Below are 21,519 nucleotides of genomic sequence, written 5' to 3' on the forward strand. Positions count from 1 at the left end.
AATTCCGATCCGCCAGAATCTGGCTCAAGAGAACCGTCACAACGATGAGGGTATAGGAGAAACAGCGGGTGGTCGTCACCAATGACTCCGGAAATTCGGGCGCGCCATCATGCGAGTTTCGTACCTTGGTAATGCGTTGACATGTGCGGTCTACCTCCGGACGTTCTAATTGCTTGTTGTACGAATGCAGTGAGTGTGATCCAGTTGAAGGAACAACGCACCGTGCATGATTCCGCCTTCGGTTCATCGCCTCCGATGCCGAACCCTTTTCCCTAGGGCCTACGGATTGCTATCATAATGACCACACGACTTCCGGGCTCTTGCGCCGCGACATCCTCGGACGAGCCCAGCATCTTGTGCAACACTTACACCAAACACCACACACTGCGCTCCATTACGACGTTGTCACAACTTATTAGGCAAGGAACGCTGAGTGCATGTTGGCGCCAAATAGAAGATGGAGAGGCGGTGTTCGGATGCACGAGCGATGGCACAGAGAACAGGAAATACTTGCAAGCATGCCTGAGTTTCGAGACTCAAGAGTATCTTGCGCTTAGGGCTCGCAAGCTAGTCAAGGCTGGCTGGCACCCAGCCGCATTGCACGCGCGGCAAAGCGATCGTGACACGTAATATGACGGCCAAAATAGCAAGCGTCACGACCAGACGCGTCCTGTCACAGAGGGCCACACCAAGGCAAGAGCGACCGATGCACATATACCAGAATATATGGACGACTTTATTTCACCGTCCAGCCGAAAGGCGCAATGACGCCGCTGGGCGCCAGCTCTAATATATGCGCAACTTTGTCACTCTGACCTATCTCCATGGCCGACGATTGGATCTGCTGGCTAGAGCGTACAGAGAACAACGCTTTCCCACCGGCATACTAGTTACGCATCATGTTTCATCCATGTAGACTCCAATTATTGTTTTGCAATTTGTATGAAGCTGCGCGATGGTCATCGGATATGAATATTCCGAGGAAAACAAACAAACTCGATTGCCTTTTCAGGCACGGGCCGTTGCGCCAATGTGTGGCTGAGATTCTTGGCAGCATTCTGCTTCCTATGCTAACTCTTCAACGACGCTTTCTCTCGGTCGGCTGAGTCACTCTTTTCATAAGCACGTTTTCAGGATCGTTCAATCCTGCCAGCGTGTACATATACCAGCAATCACATTATACACTGTCGCCCTCACCGAGCCTGCGACTTCGTTATATATACCTCTTGATAGTTTCTCGTTCTGCTTTGATCTGCGATGCACAAACCGACAGCTCGTCTCATTCCCTTTAGTTTAGGAGCTGGCTTCCTCGTATGGGTTCTGCTTTACTTCGCATGGCCGCTGCTGGAACCACCACCCCTGCCTCCGGGATTTCCGCGTCCACCTCGTCATCCGAGCAAGACATGGGGTCCTCGCGCCGACGCCGTGCGGCATGCTTTCATGTATGCCTACACGGAGTACAAGGAGCATGCGGGAAATGACGACGAGCTGCTGCCCTTGTCAGAGGGCTCTGTGAACAAGTGAGTGGTGGGTCTCTGGGGGAAGTTGGCGGTCGAGTCTCACTTCAGATCAGCTTCAATGGTTGGGGCTTGACCCTAATCGATAGCTTAGACACCATGTGGATCATGGGTCTTCATCACGAATTCTACGACACGTTGCCCGTTGTAGCGAACATGACCTTTGACATGGAGGAGGTACGCTCAGTCAGAATTCTCGATGCCTTGGCACTCTGACAGTTGTCTCCTGTTAGAAACGATATGCTCCCTTTTTTGAGACCGTTATCCGGTACTTGGGCGGGCTACTGTCTGCCTACGCGCTCTCTCGTGAGCCGGTCTTTCTCGTCCGAGCAGACGATCTCGGAAGCAGGCTCCTTCCCGCTCTGCGAACCAACTCGGGACTGCCTGATTATGCAGTCAATACCGTCACGTACGTACATTCCTCATTGAGAATGCTTCTCGTCGTGCTCACTACACACTGCAGCGGGCAGAGATCAGGCGGCTGGACCAAAGGAACGGTACTATGGGCTGAGGTCGCCAGCTGCCAGCTGGAGTACAAGTACCTGGCCCACTTGACTGGTCGGAGGCAATATTATGATAGCGTAAGTTCGTGTTCCGTACCATGCTCTGCCGATTTGTCATGGATCTTGTGGCAGGTCGAACACATCATGGATATCATGCGCGATGCAAACATTACCGATGGAATGTTCCCAACAAGGTGGAGTCTTTCGAAAGGAGTGCCGATCAACAGTAAGAGAGTTTCCTCGACTCCTCAATGATATATATCGCTCACTGTCGTGCAGAGCAGTTCTCCGTCGGAGCATTTGCCGATAGTGCCCATGAATATTTCCTGAAGCAGTGGCTCCTGACATCAAAGTCTGAAACCAAGGCGCGTGACCTATGTACGTGCGCTCCTGCACCTGAACGTAGCAGTGTTGAACATTGTACTCCTTAGACATCCGAGCAGTAAACAGCATCATCGAGAACCTCCTCTATCTCAGTCGATCTCGCCAGATGCTCTACGTCACAGATGTCACGAACGGCTCGCCTAGCCACCTCTTCGAGCACCTCTCCTGCTTCCTCCCAGGTCTCCTGGCTCTCGGCGCACAGACGCTCGAGCTCGGCCCCCGCGATAGGCGGATACACCAGTGGGCAGCGGAGGGCCTCGCGCAGACGTGCTGGCTGACCTACGCTGACCATCCCACCGGCCTCGGGCCGGACATCGTGCTCATGGACCAGATACGCAAGACCCCGGAGAACCCGCATGGCGGACTGTGGATCGCGCATTTGGAGGAGTGGGAGGATGCAGGCAAGCCAGGCGGCGTCCCGCCGGGCGTTGCGCCTATTCGCCCCGCGAGGAAGGGCGAGCGGGACTACCGCTTGCGAAACGCTGGATACTATCTCAGACCAGAGGTGTGTAGCAATAATTGATGTGGAGGTCGGAGCTGACTGTGAGATCCGGGCAGACTGTGGAGAGCTTCTACATCTTGTGGAGGACTACCGGTGATGAGGTCTGGAGGGAGCGTGGGTGGGCGGTGTTCCAAGCGATTGAGAAAGAAACGCGGACCGATAATGGCTACGCGAGTCTAGTCTCAGTCGACAAGTCACCGGCGACGAAGAAGAACGAGATGCCGAGGTATGTGTAATGTCCGTTTATGAGATATAAGTAGACTGAGTGCCATCTGATCTGCAGCTTCTTCCTGGCGGAGACGTGAGTGCTTTCCTGACTGAACCTAGGTTCACTGACAACAATTTTGCCGCGCAGGTTGAAGTACCTCTTCTTGCTCTTCACCGATGAAGAGATCGTTCCGTTGGATCAATGGGTGTTCAACACCGAGGCACATCCCCTGCCCATATTCGAATGGACTGCGCAAGAGAAGGAGGCATATGGGATATTGTGACCTTCCAGTAAATTATCGAGATGATTCATGACAAATTTGCCGTCCGGACTCCTGCTTTGCCGTAGCAATTCTCAGAGTGCCACAACGATCAAGGACCTCACGACTTGCGCAGGCCTTTTATCTGTTCGCAGGGTGTAGCCACATCAGAACTTCGCTTTCGCCATGATTTCATTTCCTACGCTCTAGCGAGAAGCTGTCAGCGGTCAAAGCTAGTCTCCGACATGGAAGCAGGCCGTGAGCCGCATTTCGGTCGCGGTTTCCGCCTGCTCCCATCTATTCGCTCTCATAACGTATCCATGAAAATAGCCCAGCAAAGTATGTCATTGCGAGTGACCTCACAAGAATCGTGCTCTGGATGCTGCGCAGCCGCCTAAACGCCTCGTAGCCACTCAGTATTCGCCAATAAACCCCCGCAACACCCATGCCGATACCAATACACATCGAAGTAACCGAATCTACGAAGTCACGTCAGACGCGGTGCTAATGAGGGCGAATGCATGCTTACTTCACATCGCGGAGAATCAACAGTACTCTCGAATCTGTTGGAAGTGGCTGAAGAAGACACTATCCCAGTGCGAGCTCGCCGGTTGGAGCGCCGGAAAAAGAAACTGGCCCAGTTACGAAGGTGGTGTACGGCACTTGCGCGTACGTTGCCTAAACCGCACGGTTATATATTCCGTTGTTGGCTCGCATTCAATATCAGAGATGAAGGATGAATATGAATAAACTCACCACGCAATGCAACCGTAAGGAGAAAAACAGTCTTCGCACCGTCACACCTACTAATCTCGAAAGGTATATTGAACATCCCTTCGCAGGATTAATAATTCATACACGCCTTCCCTCCCGTAAGCCAAGAGTCATAGTAGACACATTCTCGAGGGTTGACCGGTCCACCACCCTTGCAGAACTCAAACGTCGGGCACAGGACGCATGGAGCCTGGTACAGGCCCAGAGACACGCGTTCTTCATATACGGCCCGGTATACAACTCCGCCTGCATGGTGAACACCTCCTATTGCCGCCATGTTGTGTGAGAGGAAAGTGCTAGACGATGGATTGCGGTATCCCAAAGTCTGCACACCGTTGCTTTCCCCGGCACCTCGACTGCCCGCTGTGCGACCACCGGTGGAGCTGGTGGCACTCTCTGAACATTCTGTCGATCCCTCATCCTCTGTGTCACCAAAGGAGCTGCGATCCATTTTTCTTCTCTTTCCCTTTAACTTTGTGTCGTCAACAGAGGGGGTATTACGCTTCCGACGTCGCTTCCTCAGCGATCTATCGTCATCGCCTGTCGCAGTATCATCTTCGGTAGCCTGAGCGCTGTCCGACGTGTGGTGCCTTTTCTTCCGTTTGCCCCCACGATCAGAATCATCGCTCAAGTCCCTGCGAGCTCGTTTCTTTCCCCTCGATCCCTTCTCGAGCAGCGATAATTGGCTTTCGTGCAAACTTTCATGCTCAGAATTATCGATATCCCAGCCAGGGATGTGGAGCGCAGGAATCTATTACCAGATAGCAGTAAGTGGTGCAACTCTCGCCACGACTCTTTTGAATGACTACCTTCTCGATCTTGCCGTCCCAAATCAATACCTCCAATAAAATCTGAATATGCTCCACAGTCAGGTCAGTTTCTGTGACACCACTCTTCTTCAAGAAATTCTGCATATTCATTAGCATGTAAATCATAGTTGAGAATCAAGATCAGAACAAGTGATCCGTGAATATATGGCAATGCAGGATGATCTAGCGCAATCCAACTGAACGACAATCCAACGTATATCCGAGAATAGCGCCGTCATGAAATGCGATCCACCCGACCTGTCCAAGATATGATGATACTCACCAGGATTTGCTGCGCATTTGGGTAAGATGAATACGAAAGCGGATACACCTGCCTGCTGCGACTGTCCTGTCCTTGCAAAGTTTTCGGGAAACTCTATGAATGATGATCAGATCAAGCTCCTCATTATGAGGATTCCTGCACACTCTGTCTCGTATGATCTTCAAACAAACACCAGACAATAGTTTGATAAATTCGGTGTCCAATTCATTATCGGTGAACCATGGTCCCCCCGTCAGCTCAGTTGATGGTTCGAGATGCGACAGCATGTAGATTTTGCGCGCGGAGTGCTGAATAAACAAGTGATTATGATAGCCTTAGTCAGAAGGCGAAACACTCATACTCGAACATCATTCACGGTCTTTATCAATTGTTTCTGTGTCAGTGACTTCAAACATTTATCAACAACGACTTGATGCAGTTGAGTTTTAGCCTTGATATGTTTCGTCCAGATGCCTAGTCGGAGGGAGACAGGGTCAAGACTCGGTATACGCGCCACTTTTCGGTACCAACCTTCGTTGCCTGCTGCTCGGATCCTGTCGATGACCAATACTTCCTCCTGATTGAGACCTTTCTTACTGAAGGAAGCTCAGCCGATTCCTTCGTCACAAAGGCGGCAACCCACATTTCGATCTCATCGTGCGTCACTGCCCTGTACGAGATCGCAGAATCTTCACCTATCAGCACTACGAACAATCCCTGAAGGAAACCATTCATTGCCTATATACTAGCCATCCAGAAACGTACGCACCGTGCCCAAAAGAAAATTGATTGCAGGAAGAAGTGCTTTGGGGCTCGGCGAGAAGCGTTCGAGCGCCTTTTGGGTGACAACCTGAAGAGCCACATGGGTCAGACTCTGGGCAATCGTAGATAGTAGGTGTGCGACAAAGATCACACACTTTGTCCGGCCTCGTCAGGGCAAACTGATGTAACTCGCGTTCGAGAGAGTTTAACTTGCGTCCGCTCATTGTAAGGAGAATCGCTCGCGGGTCACGATAAATAACGTTCAGCTATAGAGTGGTCCTTCCGTCACATTGACGGTCCGCTGTCGCTGACGTAAGCAACTACCACGGGATAGGACTTGAGGACCCCGGACCAACTCCCCATAGGGGGCACCGCCGGCCACCCGTCTACGTATGCGAGAACCCGATTTAAACCTAGAAAAAGAGCTCAGGGGAATACTTGCCAACTGATTATTTCAATTAAAAATCTTTTGAATGAACTCCGTGGGCCAAAAAGGTGAGCCACACATAAACTAGCGGCGTGAGAAACGCCGTGGGCTGGCGTAGGACCCGGGCAACTCCTATATAGGAGTGTCGCAAAAATCTTCCAAAATGAGCCTGAAATATGCAAACTTTCGGGCCTCCAGTATGCAAAGTGCGACAAGACCCGTGACTATGTCACGTTTTGTAACGATACGTCACATCCATATGTCACGCTACGTCAGAGTCAAAAACATACGGATTCGTTTGCGAGATCGCCCGCTACTCTCACGTAAGGATGTTGTGATAATAAAGAGGCTACATTGAGTGTGTATCAAGCTGATGTTTGTTGATGCCATCATCACAAGGGGTGACATCTTGAAGAAAAAGCCACAGATGCATTCAATGTCATCATAGAATATTCTTTGTTGTTCATTTAGGATCAGAACAAGAAGGTCTTGATGAGCAAATGCAGATTCTGTATCTTACAGCTTCATGAGATTCAAGTGAGACTCAGGGGAAGGAGAGCTACACAAGTCATAGCAGGAAATTAGGCTTGGATGTCACAAATCACGCATGTACCATGATGGTTATCGGGCAGGAAATTATTTATTTTATGTCAATATATGGCTACATGGTGGCCTTGTCGCATCAATGGGCCTTGTCGATCAATACCAGTGGTTAGCCACCTGGACATGCCTAAATCGGGAGGCTCTCCGACACCCATCAGGTCCCGAAATATGCTAAGTTGCGATAAGGATAAGGGTCTTTTTGGAGCCTTTTGGGGCCTCCGAGGTCTGAAATATGCAATCCGCGACAAGGAAATCGCGATTTGGGGCCCCTCAAATATGCTATTTTGCGACACTCCTATATAGGAGTTGCCCGGGTCCTGCTGGCGTTGAATGCCCAAAATGGCAACACGGTTGAGGGGCCCGAGCGCGCGCCTGCAGTACCGTAAATTTCCCACATTGCCAGGACCGTCAATTCAGCTGGATCCTGGCGAGCAGCCGCGCTGCGGTAGGGATGAAGCTGTTCATGTCAGCGGTCAACGTGAGTCTCAGACGCGGAAGCAGGTCGCGAACCACATTGCGGTCGCGGCCTCCGCCTGCACTTAGTCATTCGTTGCCGATAAGGTCGTCACGAAAACAGCCCAGCTAAGTATATAATCACAGGTGACCTCGCGAGGAATCATGCAGAGTTCTGAGTGCTGCGCAGCCGCCTAACTCCCTCAGAAACGCTCAATATTCACCGACAAACACCCCCGCAGCACCCATGCCGGTACCAATACACATCGAAGTAACCAGAATCTACAAAGTCACGTCAGACGCGGTGCTAATGAGGGTCAGAGCGAGAAGCTTACCTTGCCCTTCCTTCTGTGCAGCTCGTTCAGCCCGGTTGCAAGCTGTCGGGCACCTGTGGCGCGTAAAGTGGCTGTGAGTGTAAGTCAAGGACGTCATGAGCAGAGAAGATGGTACGTATCTAAAGGATGTCCCAGCGCGATCGCACCGCCGTTCACGTTTACCTTCTCGGGGTCGAGTCCTAGCGTTCGTAGGCTGTAGACCATCATTGACGCAAATGCCTCGTTAATCTGTCGCGTCGCCATTGTGTAAATACTGGTCACACCCATTAAGACCCTCGACTGTACTTACCTCAAAGAGATCCACATCCTCCTGAGTGATCCCAGCTAGCTCAAGAGCCTTGGGAATTGCATGTGTCGGCCCGATGCCCATCACGCGCGGGGGCACGCCAGCAACCGCCGTCGTGATATGTTTCGCCAAGATCCTTAGTCCCAGCTCCTCCGCCTTGCGCCTCGTCATCAGCAACACCGCCGCCGCACCATCCGTGATCTGGCTCGCATTGCCGCCGGTGGTCTGCGCGGGCTGCCAATGGGGGAAGGCCGACCTAATCCTCAGCAGCCCCTCCTTCGTCGTGCCATACCGGATCCCATCGTCCTTCGCGACGACTTTCGTCGCGCGCTTGCCGGTCTCGTCGGGTTTCTCGTATGCGGTGAAGGGGACGATCTCGTTGGCGAACCAGCCAGCTTTGTCTGCGCGCTCGGCGCGCTGGAAGGACTTGGCGGACCAGTCGTCCATGTCCTCGCGCGAGATGTTGAAATCTCCAGCGACGTTCTCCGACGTCCGGCCCATCGGCATGGAACAGTCGCATGCAACCTGGTGAGCTTTAATGCTCTCGCTGAGTGGCGGCGCGCCGTTGTCTGGGCTGGATTTTACATGTTAGTGAGCTTGGGCAGGGCCAGAGCAACGAATGACATACTTATTGGACATGCTCTCAACGCCGACTGCCAGACCAATTTCGATCTGTCCCGCCCGAATCTTGTTCGAGATGTCCGTCACGGCCATGAGACCTGACGAGCAGAATCGGTTGATCGTCACTACAGGCACAGACTCGGGGAAGCCTGCCGCGAGGGCGGCCGCACGAGCCTCGTACGTCGCGCCTGGTGCGAGCACTGTGCCCACGGTGATGTCGCCGACGTGTGCGGGATCCACGCCCGACTTTGCAATCGCTTGCTGTACGGATTCGATGAGTTCGATGCTAGTGAACTTTGAGAGGGAAAAAACACGCGCTTTGAACATTTCTGCCAGCAGCTCGTCGCTCCGGGTGTGCATGAATCCTCCGCCCTTTGCTCTGCAGAGCGGCGAGCGAATCGCCATCGTGATAACCACGTCATCTGGGCTCTTGCGCTCCAGCGCCGCGACGCCCTTTGACGAGCCCGGCGTCATGTGCGACACTAGCTGCTTCACACGTTCCATCGCCATCGTCGCAGTTGCCTGGCACACAGAGAAAAAGACGTCTGGAGCGCTAAGGTGAGAACGAGGGGAGAGTGCTGAGGAGGGCAAGACGCGCCTTATGTGCTGTGCGGGTTGAGGCTGAATGGAAGAGAGCGAGAAGAGGAGGTCGGACGGGTGAACGTGCGGGAGCGGGTATGAGAAAGTCACTCGGGCACGGGTCCCTCATGTGATATCTCCGGATCAGACGATCCCAGCAGGCACAGCTTGGCACCCTCCGTTCCTTGCGGGCCATATGTGGGGGTGGGGTAGGCGGGGATGCAGGCAATTCATGATGCGCTCTGCAAAGCAGAGGCCACTGGCTCAGAGTGGTAGCACTCGAACATGCAGTAGCGGGAATAGCAGGAAGCAGCTTGGAAGTTAAAGCGCTCAAGCGCTTACAGCTGCAGAATGATCGCTTGTAAAATACACAGCGCGGTGCACCGGCGGGCCACAACTCACAGCGTTCAATGCGAAATTCATTCTTGCGGGTATCGCTCGTACCAATGACCACGACCGTTCACAGCTATCGACTTACCCAAAGGACTCGCCCATGCGTGACTCGGCGGCACCGCGCGCGAAGCGTTTATGACTGCGTTCGCACAGCTACAGCTTCGCTCACTACCGCGCGTACCTCTGAGCTCGGGCTCGCTGTTAGCATTACCAGCACTCAGACCGACCAATCGGTTTCTGCACTCAATCCAGGAACGCACTTCGTCAACATCCCTATCAGGCATGCCTGTCATAGTCGTTCCCGCTAAAACGACTGAGGATGTCAAGGGAAAGCTTAGATATATCGGTGCGTGGTTGCTCCGGTTCTTTATCCTGTTGCAGATAGCCTGAGAGGACCGCGTTTAGATATCGGAGGCAAGCATCATCCGCTGCGATCGCACGAATCGCAACACTGACCGTTTGTCAACGAATAGTGAATCTGACAGACTCCATATTCAGAGGATATTACCACGGAAGAAAGAAGCACGATGGTGCGTCCCGTTTTTCCCTTCGTCTTCTGCGTTCATCACCTTGTATCCACGTAGATGATCTCGAGGCCGTGCTCGAGCGCGCCCGCGCTGCAGGCGTGCAGTCCATGATCGTCACCGGCGGCAGCCTGCACGAGTCAAGAGAAGCACTAGAGATCGCGAAGCAGTACGGATTCTACGCGACGGTCGGCTGCCACCCGACGCGCTCGAAACAGTTTGATCAGTTCAAGGGTGGTCCGGAGGCCTACCTTACCGAACTCGATATCCTGATCGAGAGCAATCTGAAGGGGAAAGGAAGAGTTGTTGCAGTAGGAGAGTGTGGATTAGGTGTGTGCCGTACCGAAGAATCATCCCCATCTAATGTTCACATTCTTCTCAAGATTACGATAGGACGCATTTCGCTTCGCCTGAGGTGCAGAGAAGACACTTCAGTCAGTAGCGTTGCTTCCACTCTTGTATCACTCGCTTACCGTGAACTTCAGAATCTCAACTGGCACTTGCGAAGAAGTACCATCTTCCTCTGTTCTTGCATTTACGCGCCGCGCACGCAGACTTCGTTCGAATACTGAGAGAGGAAGGATTCGATAAAGATGGCGGAAAGGCTGTCGGCGGGAATGGCGGTGCCGTGCATAGTTTCACGGGGACGGCAGAAGAGGCGACGGAGCTCGTGAGTACTCTTATTCGCATACAAAGTACTTAAACTTCCGTCCTTGTAGATGGATATGGGTTTCCACATCAGGTATAGCTCTGTGATCTCCATCGTTCAAACGCGCTAAATGGCATTTACTCAGCGTGAATGGATGTTCGCTCAAAACGGAAGATAACCTCTCCGCGGCGAAAGCAATACGCCCTGACAAGATCATGTTCGAGACAGGTATTCCCGCTTTCCCTCGCCCTCTCTCCTTTGCTTACTCTCCACATCCAGATTCCCCGTGGTGCACTCTGACCTCAACACACGCATCAAAGGCCCACCTCGTCTCACTCCCAGCATCTCTCAACGCTCTCTACTTCCCTCCCGCCAACAGACCAGAGGCGTTCGTGTACGGAAAGCCTGTCAAGGGCCGCAACGAGCCGTGCGCCATCGGCGGCGTCGCGTGGGTGATTCACCGGCTGAACGAGGGCGTGCCGTTCGAGAAGGTGACGGAGAAGGCGTGGAAGAACACGGTGGCGGTGTTCGGGTTGCATGAGCTGGCGGACGGATGATCGTTGTATGTAGTCAATTTCCGGTGCTCCTGCTGTTGGCTGAGACTCTTTTATCTGCGGGGAAAATCTAAAGGTCGCGATTGGATATTTTTTTATAAAATCCTTCGCGGGTTCCGCCGTGCACCGTGTTACAGTTCGCTGTGCCATGCTCTACGATGATTCCCTAGGGTTTGCGCGATTACCGGTTACCGCGTCGACAACAGAGGACGCGTCGCGTCGTTCATTGAACGCGTCCACGTGACCCCATCGCGTTTTGCCTCGCGCTCACTGCATGATGATTGCCGGCTGATACGTTCAATGGATGCATTGCACAGCACACGGACAGGGTAGTGCACCTCCCCAGTATTCGCAGGCGTTGCAATGAGGACAGACGGCAGTGCTGCATAACGCCAGAGTACATGTGAATCCTCGTGATTCCATCCGTGTTGATATATTTCATGTACACTGTCAGATACAATATTTACATATGTCCTAGATATCATGAGCTGCAGCAACGCTATAGAGCACGAAAGTTACGAGACGGCATAGAAATGGTTTTGCAAATCCGGATAATGCGTGCATATGGCATGCTTTTTTACTTCCTGTGCAGGACGGCATGTTAGGGTGACAGAAGTGCGGAACGCGGAAGTTAGTCTACCTCAGGCGACGAGAACACAGCATTGCACGGCGTCACGCCAGAGGCGGAGCCCGACGCGCCCGTATACTGGCACACAAAGTTGTCAACCTCCGACTCGCTGTTGCGTCTCGGTTCCTCAGAGGCGGAGCCGCCGTCCCCGTAGAGGGTCCTCAACACCGCTATCTCCTGCCTCAAGTTCTCGTTCTCCTCTCTGAGGAGCGGTTCCATCGCGGCGCGCGTGCGCACGTCGTCGGTCGATCGCACGTCCTTGTCCATGAGCATCCTGCAGAGTGCCTTCCATTTGTCCAAGTCTTCTTGCATTTTCTTGATGCGATCCTCATACACCCCCTTCAACATGGGCAACCCGTCCTTCAGCTGGCCCGCGGCGAGGTCGAGCTGTTTCTGCAACTCATCTCTTTCCTTGAGGAGGTCGGAAGCGTGCGCCGATGCTTGATTGTAGCGCTCCCGGAGCTGCTGGCGATCCGTCTCCGCTTCCTCTTTGGTTTTCTGTGTCTCCGTAAGTAGACCTTGTTGTTCCTGTAGTCTGTTCTCCAAAGCAGATAAGTCGTCCTTGGCGCTCGCCTTGTCCCGTTTGAGATCGTCAATCAATATCTGCCGCTCGTGCAGCTCGAAACGCATAGCATTCATCTCCAACTGTGCTCGCTCGTGTTCAAAGTACTTCAAGCCCAATTCCTTGCGCACGGTGCTAAGGTCTACGTTCTCCTCCTGCAGCGTTTCCAACTTCAAGTTCAACTCGGCGACCTGCTCCGTGAGTTGCGCAATCTGAGCGTCCTTTTCTTCAAGGTTGATCGAGAGGTCTCTCGGCTGGTGTCGGAATGCTGATGTTCCCGGAATTTGACTGTCTACACCCGCCTGCTGCGGAGACGCGGTGAACGGCAGCTCTTCTGAGATAGGTGCCAGCCTGTGAAGAGGCGCGCTCTTCCTGAGCCAATGCTACATAACTGTGAGTTCATTGCGTCTGCATCACTGAGGCAGTTACAAACTCACCTTCCGCCGCACCTCTCTCGCCTCCTGTAGGAGCCCAGCTTTTCGCTTCGAACTAGGGAGTTCGGGACCTAGCGAGAGCTCAGCGGGCTCTTCAGCAGGGGACTGCTGCTGTCTCTCGCCTTGTCCGCCGCTGAAGTCGACATATGTGTCTACCAATTCCTGCACGAGAGCGTCCGCGTTGGGATCATGCGCGTCTTGAATGCCCAATATTTCGGAAGAATAGAAGGACTCCTGACCATCTGGGACCAGGCCGCCGGCAACGCTGGCTGGGATAGACTCTGTAGATGATTGAAAAAGCCAGTCATTCCCATCAGCCTCCTCTGTGATGTCGCGCTCGGCGTTCTCCTCGGGTGAATAAAGCGTAGGAGCGTCATCGAACTGGCTGTCCCCACCGACATCATCATCCTCAGTGATAACGCTCCCACGACGTCTCGCAGCACTCTGGTATGCGAGGCCATTCTCGCCGAAGTCCGAGATCTCGTCAACCTCTCTAGACTCGACGTATCGCGCTTTGCCCTTGCCCCTGGCTTTCTCCTTCAGGATGGCGAGCGTGGATGCGACTTGGCGGCCTTCCTCTTGAGAGCGGAATCGCCCAGTAAAGCTGGCCAGCTCATTCAACTTCCGCGCCGTACGATACGTGCGTAGGACAGTAGGAGACGATCGAGAGTAGAGCGGCAATGGTTTTATGGGTCTCTGGCTGGCAGTCCCCTCTATTTCTGTTTCGTCGGCCACCGATGGGAGAATGACATCTGTGTGTCGGTCCTCATCGGCAATCGGCGACTCCACATATCCGATTGGCTTCTCTACATTCTGTGGGCTGCGGGGTCTCACTCTCAATTTCATGGGGGTGTGCAGAACAGATGCTACTGGAGGACGAGGGGTGCTGGGTATCGGGGTAACCTTGGGCGGGCTATCTAGCCATGCGCTAGGCCGGGTACGCGAGGAGGGACTGGGTGGTGGGGTGAGGGAAGGAGATTGAACCTCTGGGGCAAACTGGTCTCCGTTGTGGGTATAGAGTGTGTCGTTTTCATCGAGACCATGAGATTCATACTTGTCAGTGGACAACATTGAATATGAGCATTCTTCACATCTTCTCTGTCACATTCACTCACCTGGTCCACTGCGTCGATGTGCATTGGCTCCTCTACTCCAAAATCGGTGATTACAATAGATGTGCGGGCACTCTTTCTCGCGGCAGCACCCGAGGATGGCCTCTTTCGTTTGACACCGCGGGGAGGACCGATTTTGATGGTTGAGACAGCATCAAAGAGCTCTGCAGGACTCTCGTTTCTGTCCGGAATCTTCTCCTTCATTACAGGATATGGAAGTGGAGGCACTGCGACCTCGACACGTTTCCTGCCCTTCTTCGTTGTCAGCACAATTTTGTCAATGTCATAATGCTTCCCATCATGCACTGCTGCATGAGCGCTACTCCCAGTTTTAGGTCGTGTCCTTGACGAGTTCGCGAGACTGGGAGAGAGAGGAGGATCGCGAGTTGGTAAGGTCCGGCGATTGGTCGATGCTTTTTGTATGTCTTAGAGACGGTACGTGTCGATCGTTTTGTTGTCTCTGGAGACGTCGTGAGAGCACGAGCTGTGCCTGGAAACAACACTGGATTAGCTTAGACTCGACGCGTTAGACGCGATATTCTAGACACACTGATAGTCTTCCTCTTCCCTACCTGCCCTTTCTTCCCAGCTTTCTTGTCTTCCCATGCCTGTACCAAGCCGCCTGTGCAATCTTTCTTTGACACCCAGCTCGGAGGCCAGGGTTTGCCTGTTCGAGGATCATCTCCTTCCCATTTGACCTTGTATCTTTCGCCACGCTCTCCAAGGATTTCTATCACAGACCAAAACTGCTCGTCCTCGTCGTCGCTGTCCTGTGGACCAGTCTGAGAGGCGGTAGGCGAGGCCATGCGAGTAGAATGAAGACACGGCACGCACGACTCGTGGACGGTTGCATTCGCGATCGAGACGCGATCGAGCGGGCGCTTCTGTGCAACTCCGCGCTGAATCTAGATGCGGAGGTCTCTTTCCAAATATGGTGTGCGCCTCCTCAGTGGCGCGCTGCCACCAAGACTTGATATCAATACTATTGGCAATAATCAACTCCTTTTATGAAAGTATGAATGATTGCCAGAGGTCGTTGAACAAGACTGATGGTGACCAAGCACAATAAATCTTTCGAGTACAGAATCCAAATATAGTACAGGTATCCTCTACGCTGCAACGCGATGCCGCTTGAAAGCGGCCTCGACATCAGCAGCAGAGTATTCGAGCGCGATACCAGTGTCTTTGTAGCACTGGTTGATCCGCTTCGCAAACAACTCTGTGATCCTGAGCAGCTCCTCCTCGCATGCCTTCCAAACACCGACCATCACTGTACCGGACGCAATGCCAGTGCTGACATCTTCCGTGGTGGCCTTCTCGGATGCCTCGGTGAAGTGTTTCTCCACCCTCTTGAACAGGGTGTCGACATGCTTCCGGACATCCTTGGCATTGTACTCCTTGACAACCTTCTTCAGCGCTGCCTTTGAATAAGCACCGTTGGATGACACCTCCGTCGGCGCAGTGGTTTTGAGAAGGCGTTCGACTCCCTCGAAATACTCCTGGAAGTGAATGAACAAGCTGTGATGAATTGAGTGGCGGAGAGACCCACAATGATCTTGTAGAATGGCCGCCGCAACACGATCCTGACATACGCGTTGAGGTTTTCCTCGTAAATACCTTCCGCACTTTTGAGGAAGTTAACGATGGAGCCTATCTGCAGCTGAGAAATCTCAGCCACGAAATAGTGCATATTTTCTGTGATAGTTCTAAGCCATGATCCCGCCGAACTTAGCAAACAAGCTTGCCTATCAGAATAACGTGGTAGTTAAGTTGCCCCTTGTCTTCGCCTTCGCCTTCCATCTTTGCCATATGCTTGAGCGCACCAAACATGGACTGCACAACCTTGCCGTAGGACTGGTCCACTGTATGCCGTACCTCCAGTGTATCCGCCCCCACCAGCTGCGTCTCCACGCGGCCGACGTAGACAGGGAAGTACTTGATGAATGGCGCAACTCCGTTGCGCTTCTTGCTGGTCAGCTTTGTATCCTCAATGGATTTGATGTGCTCATCCTGTAACACACGATTGATCCATGATCAGGGTCGCGTCACCGTACTCACGCTGCTGCTGCTTACGACGCGACGTTCCCAAAGCCCCTTTAATCGCCCATGTTGTTTCTCCAGCATGTTTTGCAAGAAAGCATTCCCATGTTCTTCTGCATCCCCCAGGAACCGCTCGAGGGTCGCAATGATACCGACAATGTGTCTTGTGCACAAAACCCTCAGCTTATGGCTCTGCGGGAGACCAACGAATACTCACAATTGGTCTTTGGCCAGCGCATTATCGAGCCATCCTTTGAGCTCGGTAGCGATGAAGCCAAAAATCAGATCCATCGCTCCCCGCACAAGCTTCATAGTCGCCGAACTCAGCCCAGCAGCCCTTGAGGCTTGTCTCCGGAAGTAATTCTCCAGGCCCATGTAGTCCGCGAAGGTCAGCCCAGCATCGTTGATTTGAAGGAAATCGGCTATGAATTCCTCCTCATGGTAAACTGCACGGGCGAGCTGCTCAAGGACAAGCCCGAATGCCTGAGAAAAAAATCGGTCAATATTCACCCGCACTGCCAGCGAATGTTAAGACTCGCTTCGGAAGCAGTGCTATCGCCGTCTGACCGCTCTTTCCTTTCCTTGCGACCCTCCAGCGGTGAACGCACGATAGTGCCGGCGCGACGCATTCCAGACGCGGCCTTCGAAGATGCGGCGGTCGGTGTCGCCCCGCCGAAACCTACACTACACGTAAAAATCAACCCCTTCCAAAGAGCCGAAACCCACCTTCCGAATCGTCCTCTGTGACCTTCTTGATCATATTGCCGCATATGATCATCAGTGCTCTAACTTGTGTACCATGGAGAGTGCTCGCCACGGAAAAGTACGCCTGGGTGTAACAGTCAGCTCAAGGATGGAGAGAACCAAAAGAGCATAGCTTACGGCACAGAGCTTGCCGTATATGGATTCCTCCATCTCCTTCAGATACAATATCAATCCACTATACCGGCCAAGATAGTTCTCCAACACTTTATGGTCTGCCAACGATGGTTTTCCCTGCGGAGATTTAATCACACCGTCATTGTCACCCAACAGTATTTTCGACTATAATGACAATATGCAGAGCGTTATGAGGTGTGCTGCGGAGAAAGGGCCATCAACGTACCTGCGCAGTGAACATAATTGACAGGAAATCTAATATGCGCTTGCAGAAGTGAGCGTTGTGAGTACGGTACTCATCAAGTCTTTCCATGGTAGCCGCCATGTCTGCAGTCAATGGGGCTCAGGAATGAATCCACGTATGACATAGTGCAACACGAACCTCGGTCCCTACCAGCCTGCAGGGCCTTATAGAGCTCTGTAGCTGCGCCCTCGATCCTCTGTATGCTGGCAGGTTTCTCGAGCGACTCCTGCGTGAGGGTGAGGAGCGTTTCTTCCTCGACATGTACAGTTTGCTAAGAAAGATGTATTAACAGTGATGACAAACTGCTGTAAAATAGCAAACCCCGTACCAGCAGTTCCTCCAGCTCTGCCATAAGGGCGTGTTGGTTCTGAATCTGCACTTGCAGTCCACGATTCTGCGACTGGATATAGGCAATATCATCGCTGACGGCCTGAAGAGACGTCTGTCAGCGTTACTCCTATGAGCGAATTGGGGCACTCGAACATTCAGATGGATCTTGTACGATGACAGTACGCTGTCCATCCCTTCGAGTTCCATGATGGCTTCATCGATATACTTGAGCACGACGTTGACTCTGTCGTCTGACTCAATGAAGGAGTAGATATTAGCCTGTTCAGATCGCGGAAACTCAGCACGACACTCGCAAACACATTAGTTGCCGAACCTTCTCTAAGGCTGTCAACTCGTCCAACAATCTTGCCTCCATCCGATCCGCGGCGCCGGTCACAGACCTTCTTCCAAGAATATCATCGTTTCCCCATTCAGAATCCTCCAGCATCTCTTCCATGCTCTCCAGCGTGTCCAGTGCATTCTCGTCCTCTTGAGTGGCAGTGTCCTCGCCCTCGCCGTCGACATCATCGTGGATGATAACATCGCCTGACAGCAAGCGATTGATGGTAGCCTGATTCGTGGGGTCATAGAACGAGATGCGCGCGTTCTGCTCCCGGCGCGGCTGGCCCGATTCACCAGGTTCCATGGTGGGTGCCCTTGAGGGCGATCTCCGTGCAGATAAGGGCTGCCGTGGAGTTGGCACAAGCAGCTGAACAGGTTCCGGGACGGAGGAGTATGTAGACAGTGGTGAATGGCGGTTGATCGGCGATGTGGACGGCACCTCGAGGTTTGCGCCTGCGCCGTTTAGACGGGTGGTTATGCTGACAGGCGGGGGCTGTGGGGTAACCCGCGGTAGTGGTTGGGAAGCATTTGTCGGCGGGGTCTGTAGCACGACTCGCGGTGGCGTGGAAGTGGTTGGAGAGATCACCGTGGAAGAGGTACCGTTAATTTGGGAAACGTTGGAGACTCGACGAGTATGCCCGGGCCGTAACGCGAGTGGTATAGCGGGTTGAGAAGAAGGCGTGCTTGGTCGACCGCGGGATGGCGTCCCAGAGCGGTCCGGCGCGACAGTAGCAGTGCGGGAGGCCGTAGTATCAGAAGAGTCGGTGCGAGTTAATGTTCCTGCCCTCTGCCTTGTCGAGCCGAGCGCATGAGGCTTGGGTAGGGGGAACTCGTCAAACTGTTCGCTATGCTTGTGTTGATGCGTTTCATGGGGTTCCTTCATTACCGGCCGTCTCGGTGATGCTGGCGGTAGAGGTGCACCGTTGGTAGGTGTGGGCGCTCGGTCCATTCTCCTGCCAGTGGTTGTCGTAAAGTCCAAAGCAGGGGGTCGAGATGCTGAGGAACACCGTGTCAATGAATTTATCGCGTCACGTATCGGTGCATAACACATACATGAAGGAGCATCAGGGACCCTCACTCCCTTTAGTTGCAGAGGTGCAGATCCTGACGTGACAGTGTGGAAAAGCTGGATGAGTGACGCAACGAAGCTCGTCTGATTCCTTGGATCCTCTGTCTGCCAGCGGTAGGTTCTGGCCATCGTAACATTGAAAGACGTCGGCTACGTACAGGTTCAGTCGTATTGTCTCAGCCTACATATGAGGACACCTACACTGGTAACTTCAATACCACGAAGCTCAGTAATCTTCCATGTCTTCCCCACGGAGAACAGGCCATTGGAATTCAACTTGGACTTATGTATGAATCCAGATCCATTGTTGGCCACTACATGCCGGGTTCATAGCTCGTTCCTGGAATAGTGGATCCGAAAGTCACACATACTGGAAAGCAAGATGTATCTCGGCTTCCTGCCACCTTCTTCTTGCGAAGCTTCCTCCCAGATCTTGACATGCGCAACGTACTGTTCATCATGACCTGTGGCATTCAGCTTCGTGAACACAGACGAAATGATCCGCTGTCGTTCGGACTCATAGTCTGCCATATACCAGAATGGTGACGCAAGTAGGATCTCAGCAACTCAACAGCGAGGTGGCCACCGTAGCGAGAAGGAGATGGTATTGCACAGGTACTTGATCAGGGTTCAGCGTCTAATCCTTGGCGACCGAACGCTTTGACGCCCACGGACATATTAAATAAATAGATTGCAGTGAATCCAGCACATACAGTCCCTCTCCAGGTTCATTCGTTAAGTCCCAATGGCTCGTAACTACTTGTAGCATTTCCACGCTTCCACATGAAATGTGTCCAAAATCCACCCTCCCCTTGTCCCAATCTCCGCACCTCACCGTTTCGAAGCACCTGGTATCTTTTCCCCCTCCAAGTCACTTCGTCCCCCACAATCGCATACAACCAAATGGGAAAGGCCAAAAGCTCCCTGGCAGCCCAAGCTCCAATAAACAGCCAGCGGTTTGCAGCGGGTACGGCGTGGTTCGCAATCGAAGCGCATACGTCCAAATCAATAGTGAGCCACAGCAGGAAGTGAATCGGCAGGAACAACCAAATGGGTATTCCGAACAAGTATCGCAAGCAGATAGAAGTCAAGATTCCGACCACGACAGACTCCGTGAATGGTTCGATAAGCGTCGCAGCGAGGACCATATGCTTGCGCACGCGCACCCATCTCACGCGTCGCCAGAAGTAGTCGGCTACGGTCATGTTTCCTACAGCATTTCGAGCGACATCGCATGAGAGATCGTGGCGCACGCCGAGCTCATGCCAGAGAGCACCACCAATCATGTTGTCTTCCGCTAGGAAGCGCCCGAATGCTGCTAGTCCTCTCGTGCCTCCCCGGCTGCCGTGGCTGCCACCTTCCGCTGCGTTCGCGATCGGTTTGAGAGAGCCGTCCACCCGGTCGATATCGGAGCGGCGGTATAGATTTGATTTTCCCATCACACAAGAGTCAATCGCCACCGTGTTGATGGCAATGTACATCTTCGCATGATTAGTATTGAGGAATGCTTCCTCGATGCGAGAACCAAGCGAGAATTCGCTTGACCAGGCGAAGGGGACGTGATGCACGAGCGCAATGCGGCGACGAGAAGAGGGAGTCGCGAAGTCAGCGGGACCGTCAAGGGCCTCGACGGATCGCGTCAAGGTGCCTGGCGCAACCATAACGTTGGAGTCGAGAACCCATAGTATATCGTTTGCAGCCTCACGGTACGCGCGGACGAGGTTGTTGATTTTTGGGTTGACTCCCACAACCTCCTCCCCTGTTCATATGCCAGCTCGCGTTTCAGGCTGAGAATTTAGCATAAAGCAATAACGTGCCTATGATGATGTGCGCATTCACGTTCGGATACTTCTCGATCAAGTCCCGCACTACCGAGAATGCCTGGTCCTGCTCATCCTCCAGACACAGGAAGATTTCAAAATTTGGGTACTCCTGCGTGAATGTGGACTCCAAGTTCTCGTAGAGGTTTGTATCAAGGCCTTTCAAAGGTCGCAGTATGGACACTCCAGGAACAGAAGAGGTTTCAGTTGTTGAAAGGGCCGAAAGCGGGCGATTTCTGTACCGCTTGCGGCTGTAAAGAAAAGGATGAGCAAGGCATGAATGAAGTGATTGAGCGTGACCTTACGCGGCGACGCATCCCAGCAGGCACAAGGAAAATATAAACGTGTACCAGGCGACGCCCGTGCAAGCCAGGATCACTTTCAGCATTCCGTAGCCATCAGATACCATGGCAGTAGAGGCCTGAAGCTTGAAGGCTTACTGTGCGGGCGCCTGTGGCCGAGTCGCGTTCCGTCACGTCCGTCACGCCGCGTTTCGGCCTTCGGACTCGGGCGACAGTCACGGTGGCCCAGTCTGGAACCCGCGTCACTCGAGCCTCACACTACACTCGAGCCTCAGACCTTCGTCTTGTTGACCTTGGAACATGTCGGGCTGGAAGCAACCATTCCAGCGCGGTATCAGCTGCTTCCGTGAAGG

General features: G+C 53.1%; 7 protein-coding genes across 7 annotated transcripts; 2 read left to right on the forward strand and 5 right to left on the reverse strand.

Moving 5' to 3' along the window:
- Positions 1-1,257: 1,257 nt before the first annotated feature.
- On the forward strand, positions 1,258-3,397 carry LAESUDRAFT_661866 (glycoside hydrolase family 47 protein; the record flags this gene model as incomplete). Its single annotated transcript, XM_040904958.1, has 10 exons — positions 1,258-1,520; positions 1,574-1,694; positions 1,751-1,926; positions 1,981-2,098; positions 2,153-2,246; positions 2,300-2,398; positions 2,452-2,909; positions 2,963-3,132; positions 3,190-3,207; positions 3,262-3,397. 10 exons carry the CDS (start codon positions 1,258-1,260, stop codon positions 3,395-3,397), a joined length of 1,653 nt encoding a protein of 550 aa, XP_040760154.1.
- Positions 3,398-4,217: 820 nt separating this feature from the next.
- Positions 4,218-6,204, reverse strand: LAESUDRAFT_661947 (uncharacterized protein; the record flags this gene model as incomplete). The annotated part of the gene is made up of 10 exons (XM_040904965.1): positions 4,218-4,408; positions 4,550-4,898; positions 4,957-5,055; positions 5,240-5,332; positions 5,383-5,526; positions 5,580-5,692; positions 5,750-5,814; positions 5,862-5,935; positions 5,988-6,068; positions 6,136-6,204. 10 exons carry the CDS (start codon positions 6,202-6,204, stop codon positions 4,218-4,220), a joined length of 1,278 nt encoding a protein of 425 aa, XP_040760155.1.
- A 1,363-nt stretch (positions 6,205-7,567) lies between these two features.
- LAESUDRAFT_730164 (thiolase) lies at positions 7,568-9,254 on the reverse strand. Its single transcript, XM_040909783.1, has 6 exons — positions 9,024-9,254; positions 8,713-8,966; positions 8,088-8,658; positions 7,918-8,026; positions 7,799-7,860; positions 7,568-7,745 (listed from the first exon to the last, which is right to left on the reverse strand). Exons 1-6 carry the CDS (start codon positions 9,213-9,215, stop codon positions 7,677-7,679), a joined length of 1,257 nt encoding a protein of 418 aa, XP_040760156.1. The 5' UTR covers positions 9,216-9,254; the 3' UTR covers positions 7,568-7,676.
- A 455-nt stretch (positions 9,255-9,709) lies between these two features.
- Positions 9,710-11,884, forward strand: LAESUDRAFT_752139 (uncharacterized protein). Its single transcript, XM_040911706.1, has 10 exons — positions 9,710-10,023; positions 10,083-10,091; positions 10,151-10,207; positions 10,262-10,531; positions 10,585-10,635; positions 10,687-10,871; positions 10,921-10,943; positions 10,996-11,078; positions 11,130-11,412; positions 11,481-11,884. Exons 1-9 carry the CDS (start codon positions 9,813-9,815, stop codon positions 11,405-11,407), a joined length of 1,167 nt encoding a protein of 388 aa, XP_040760157.1. The 5' UTR covers positions 9,710-9,812; the 3' UTR covers positions 11,408-11,412; positions 11,481-11,884.
- A 2-nt stretch (positions 11,885-11,886) lies between these two features.
- Positions 11,887-14,957, reverse strand: LAESUDRAFT_815275 (uncharacterized protein). The gene is made up of 6 exons (XM_040914670.1): positions 14,691-14,957; positions 14,447-14,630; positions 14,144-14,387; positions 13,032-14,081; positions 12,045-12,977; positions 11,887-11,988 (listed from the first exon to the last, which is right to left on the reverse strand). The coding sequence occupies exons 1-6, from the start codon at positions 14,944-14,946 to the stop codon at positions 11,920-11,922; spliced, it is 2,736 nt and encodes a 911-aa protein (XP_040760158.1). The 5' UTR covers positions 14,947-14,957; the 3' UTR covers positions 11,887-11,919.
- Positions 14,958-15,166: 209 nt separating this feature from the next.
- LAESUDRAFT_730167 (uncharacterized protein) lies at positions 15,167-19,671 on the reverse strand. The gene is made up of 16 exons (XM_040909784.1): positions 19,416-19,671; positions 19,246-19,358; positions 19,029-19,194; positions 17,968-18,971; positions 17,787-17,912; positions 17,632-17,733; positions 17,442-17,574; positions 17,286-17,386; positions 17,063-17,224; positions 16,907-17,009; positions 16,720-16,859; positions 16,398-16,663; positions 16,214-16,343; positions 15,886-16,150; positions 15,690-15,835; positions 15,167-15,639 (listed from the first exon to the last, which is right to left on the reverse strand). The coding sequence occupies exons 1-16, from the start codon at positions 19,573-19,575 to the stop codon at positions 15,250-15,252; spliced, it is 3,507 nt and encodes a 1,168-aa protein (XP_040760159.1). The 5' UTR covers positions 19,576-19,671; the 3' UTR covers positions 15,167-15,249.
- A 40-nt stretch (positions 19,672-19,711) lies between these two features.
- LAESUDRAFT_730168 (glycosyltransferase family 21 protein) lies at positions 19,712-21,291 on the reverse strand. The gene is made up of 3 exons (XM_040909785.1): positions 21,170-21,291; positions 20,862-21,115; positions 19,712-20,803 (listed from the first exon to the last, which is right to left on the reverse strand). The coding sequence occupies exons 1-3, from the start codon at positions 21,271-21,273 to the stop codon at positions 19,773-19,775; spliced, it is 1,389 nt and encodes a 462-aa protein (XP_040760160.1). The 5' UTR covers positions 21,274-21,291; the 3' UTR covers positions 19,712-19,772.
- Between the last annotated feature and the right edge of the window lie 228 nt (positions 21,292-21,519).

Source organism: Laetiporus sulphureus (assembly GCF_001632365.1).
Source record: "Laetiporus sulphureus 93-53 unplaced genomic scaffold LAESUscaffold_48, whole genome shotgun sequence".
NCBI classification, from domain to species: domain Eukaryota; kingdom Fungi; phylum Basidiomycota; class Agaricomycetes; order Polyporales; family Laetiporaceae; genus Laetiporus; species Laetiporus sulphureus.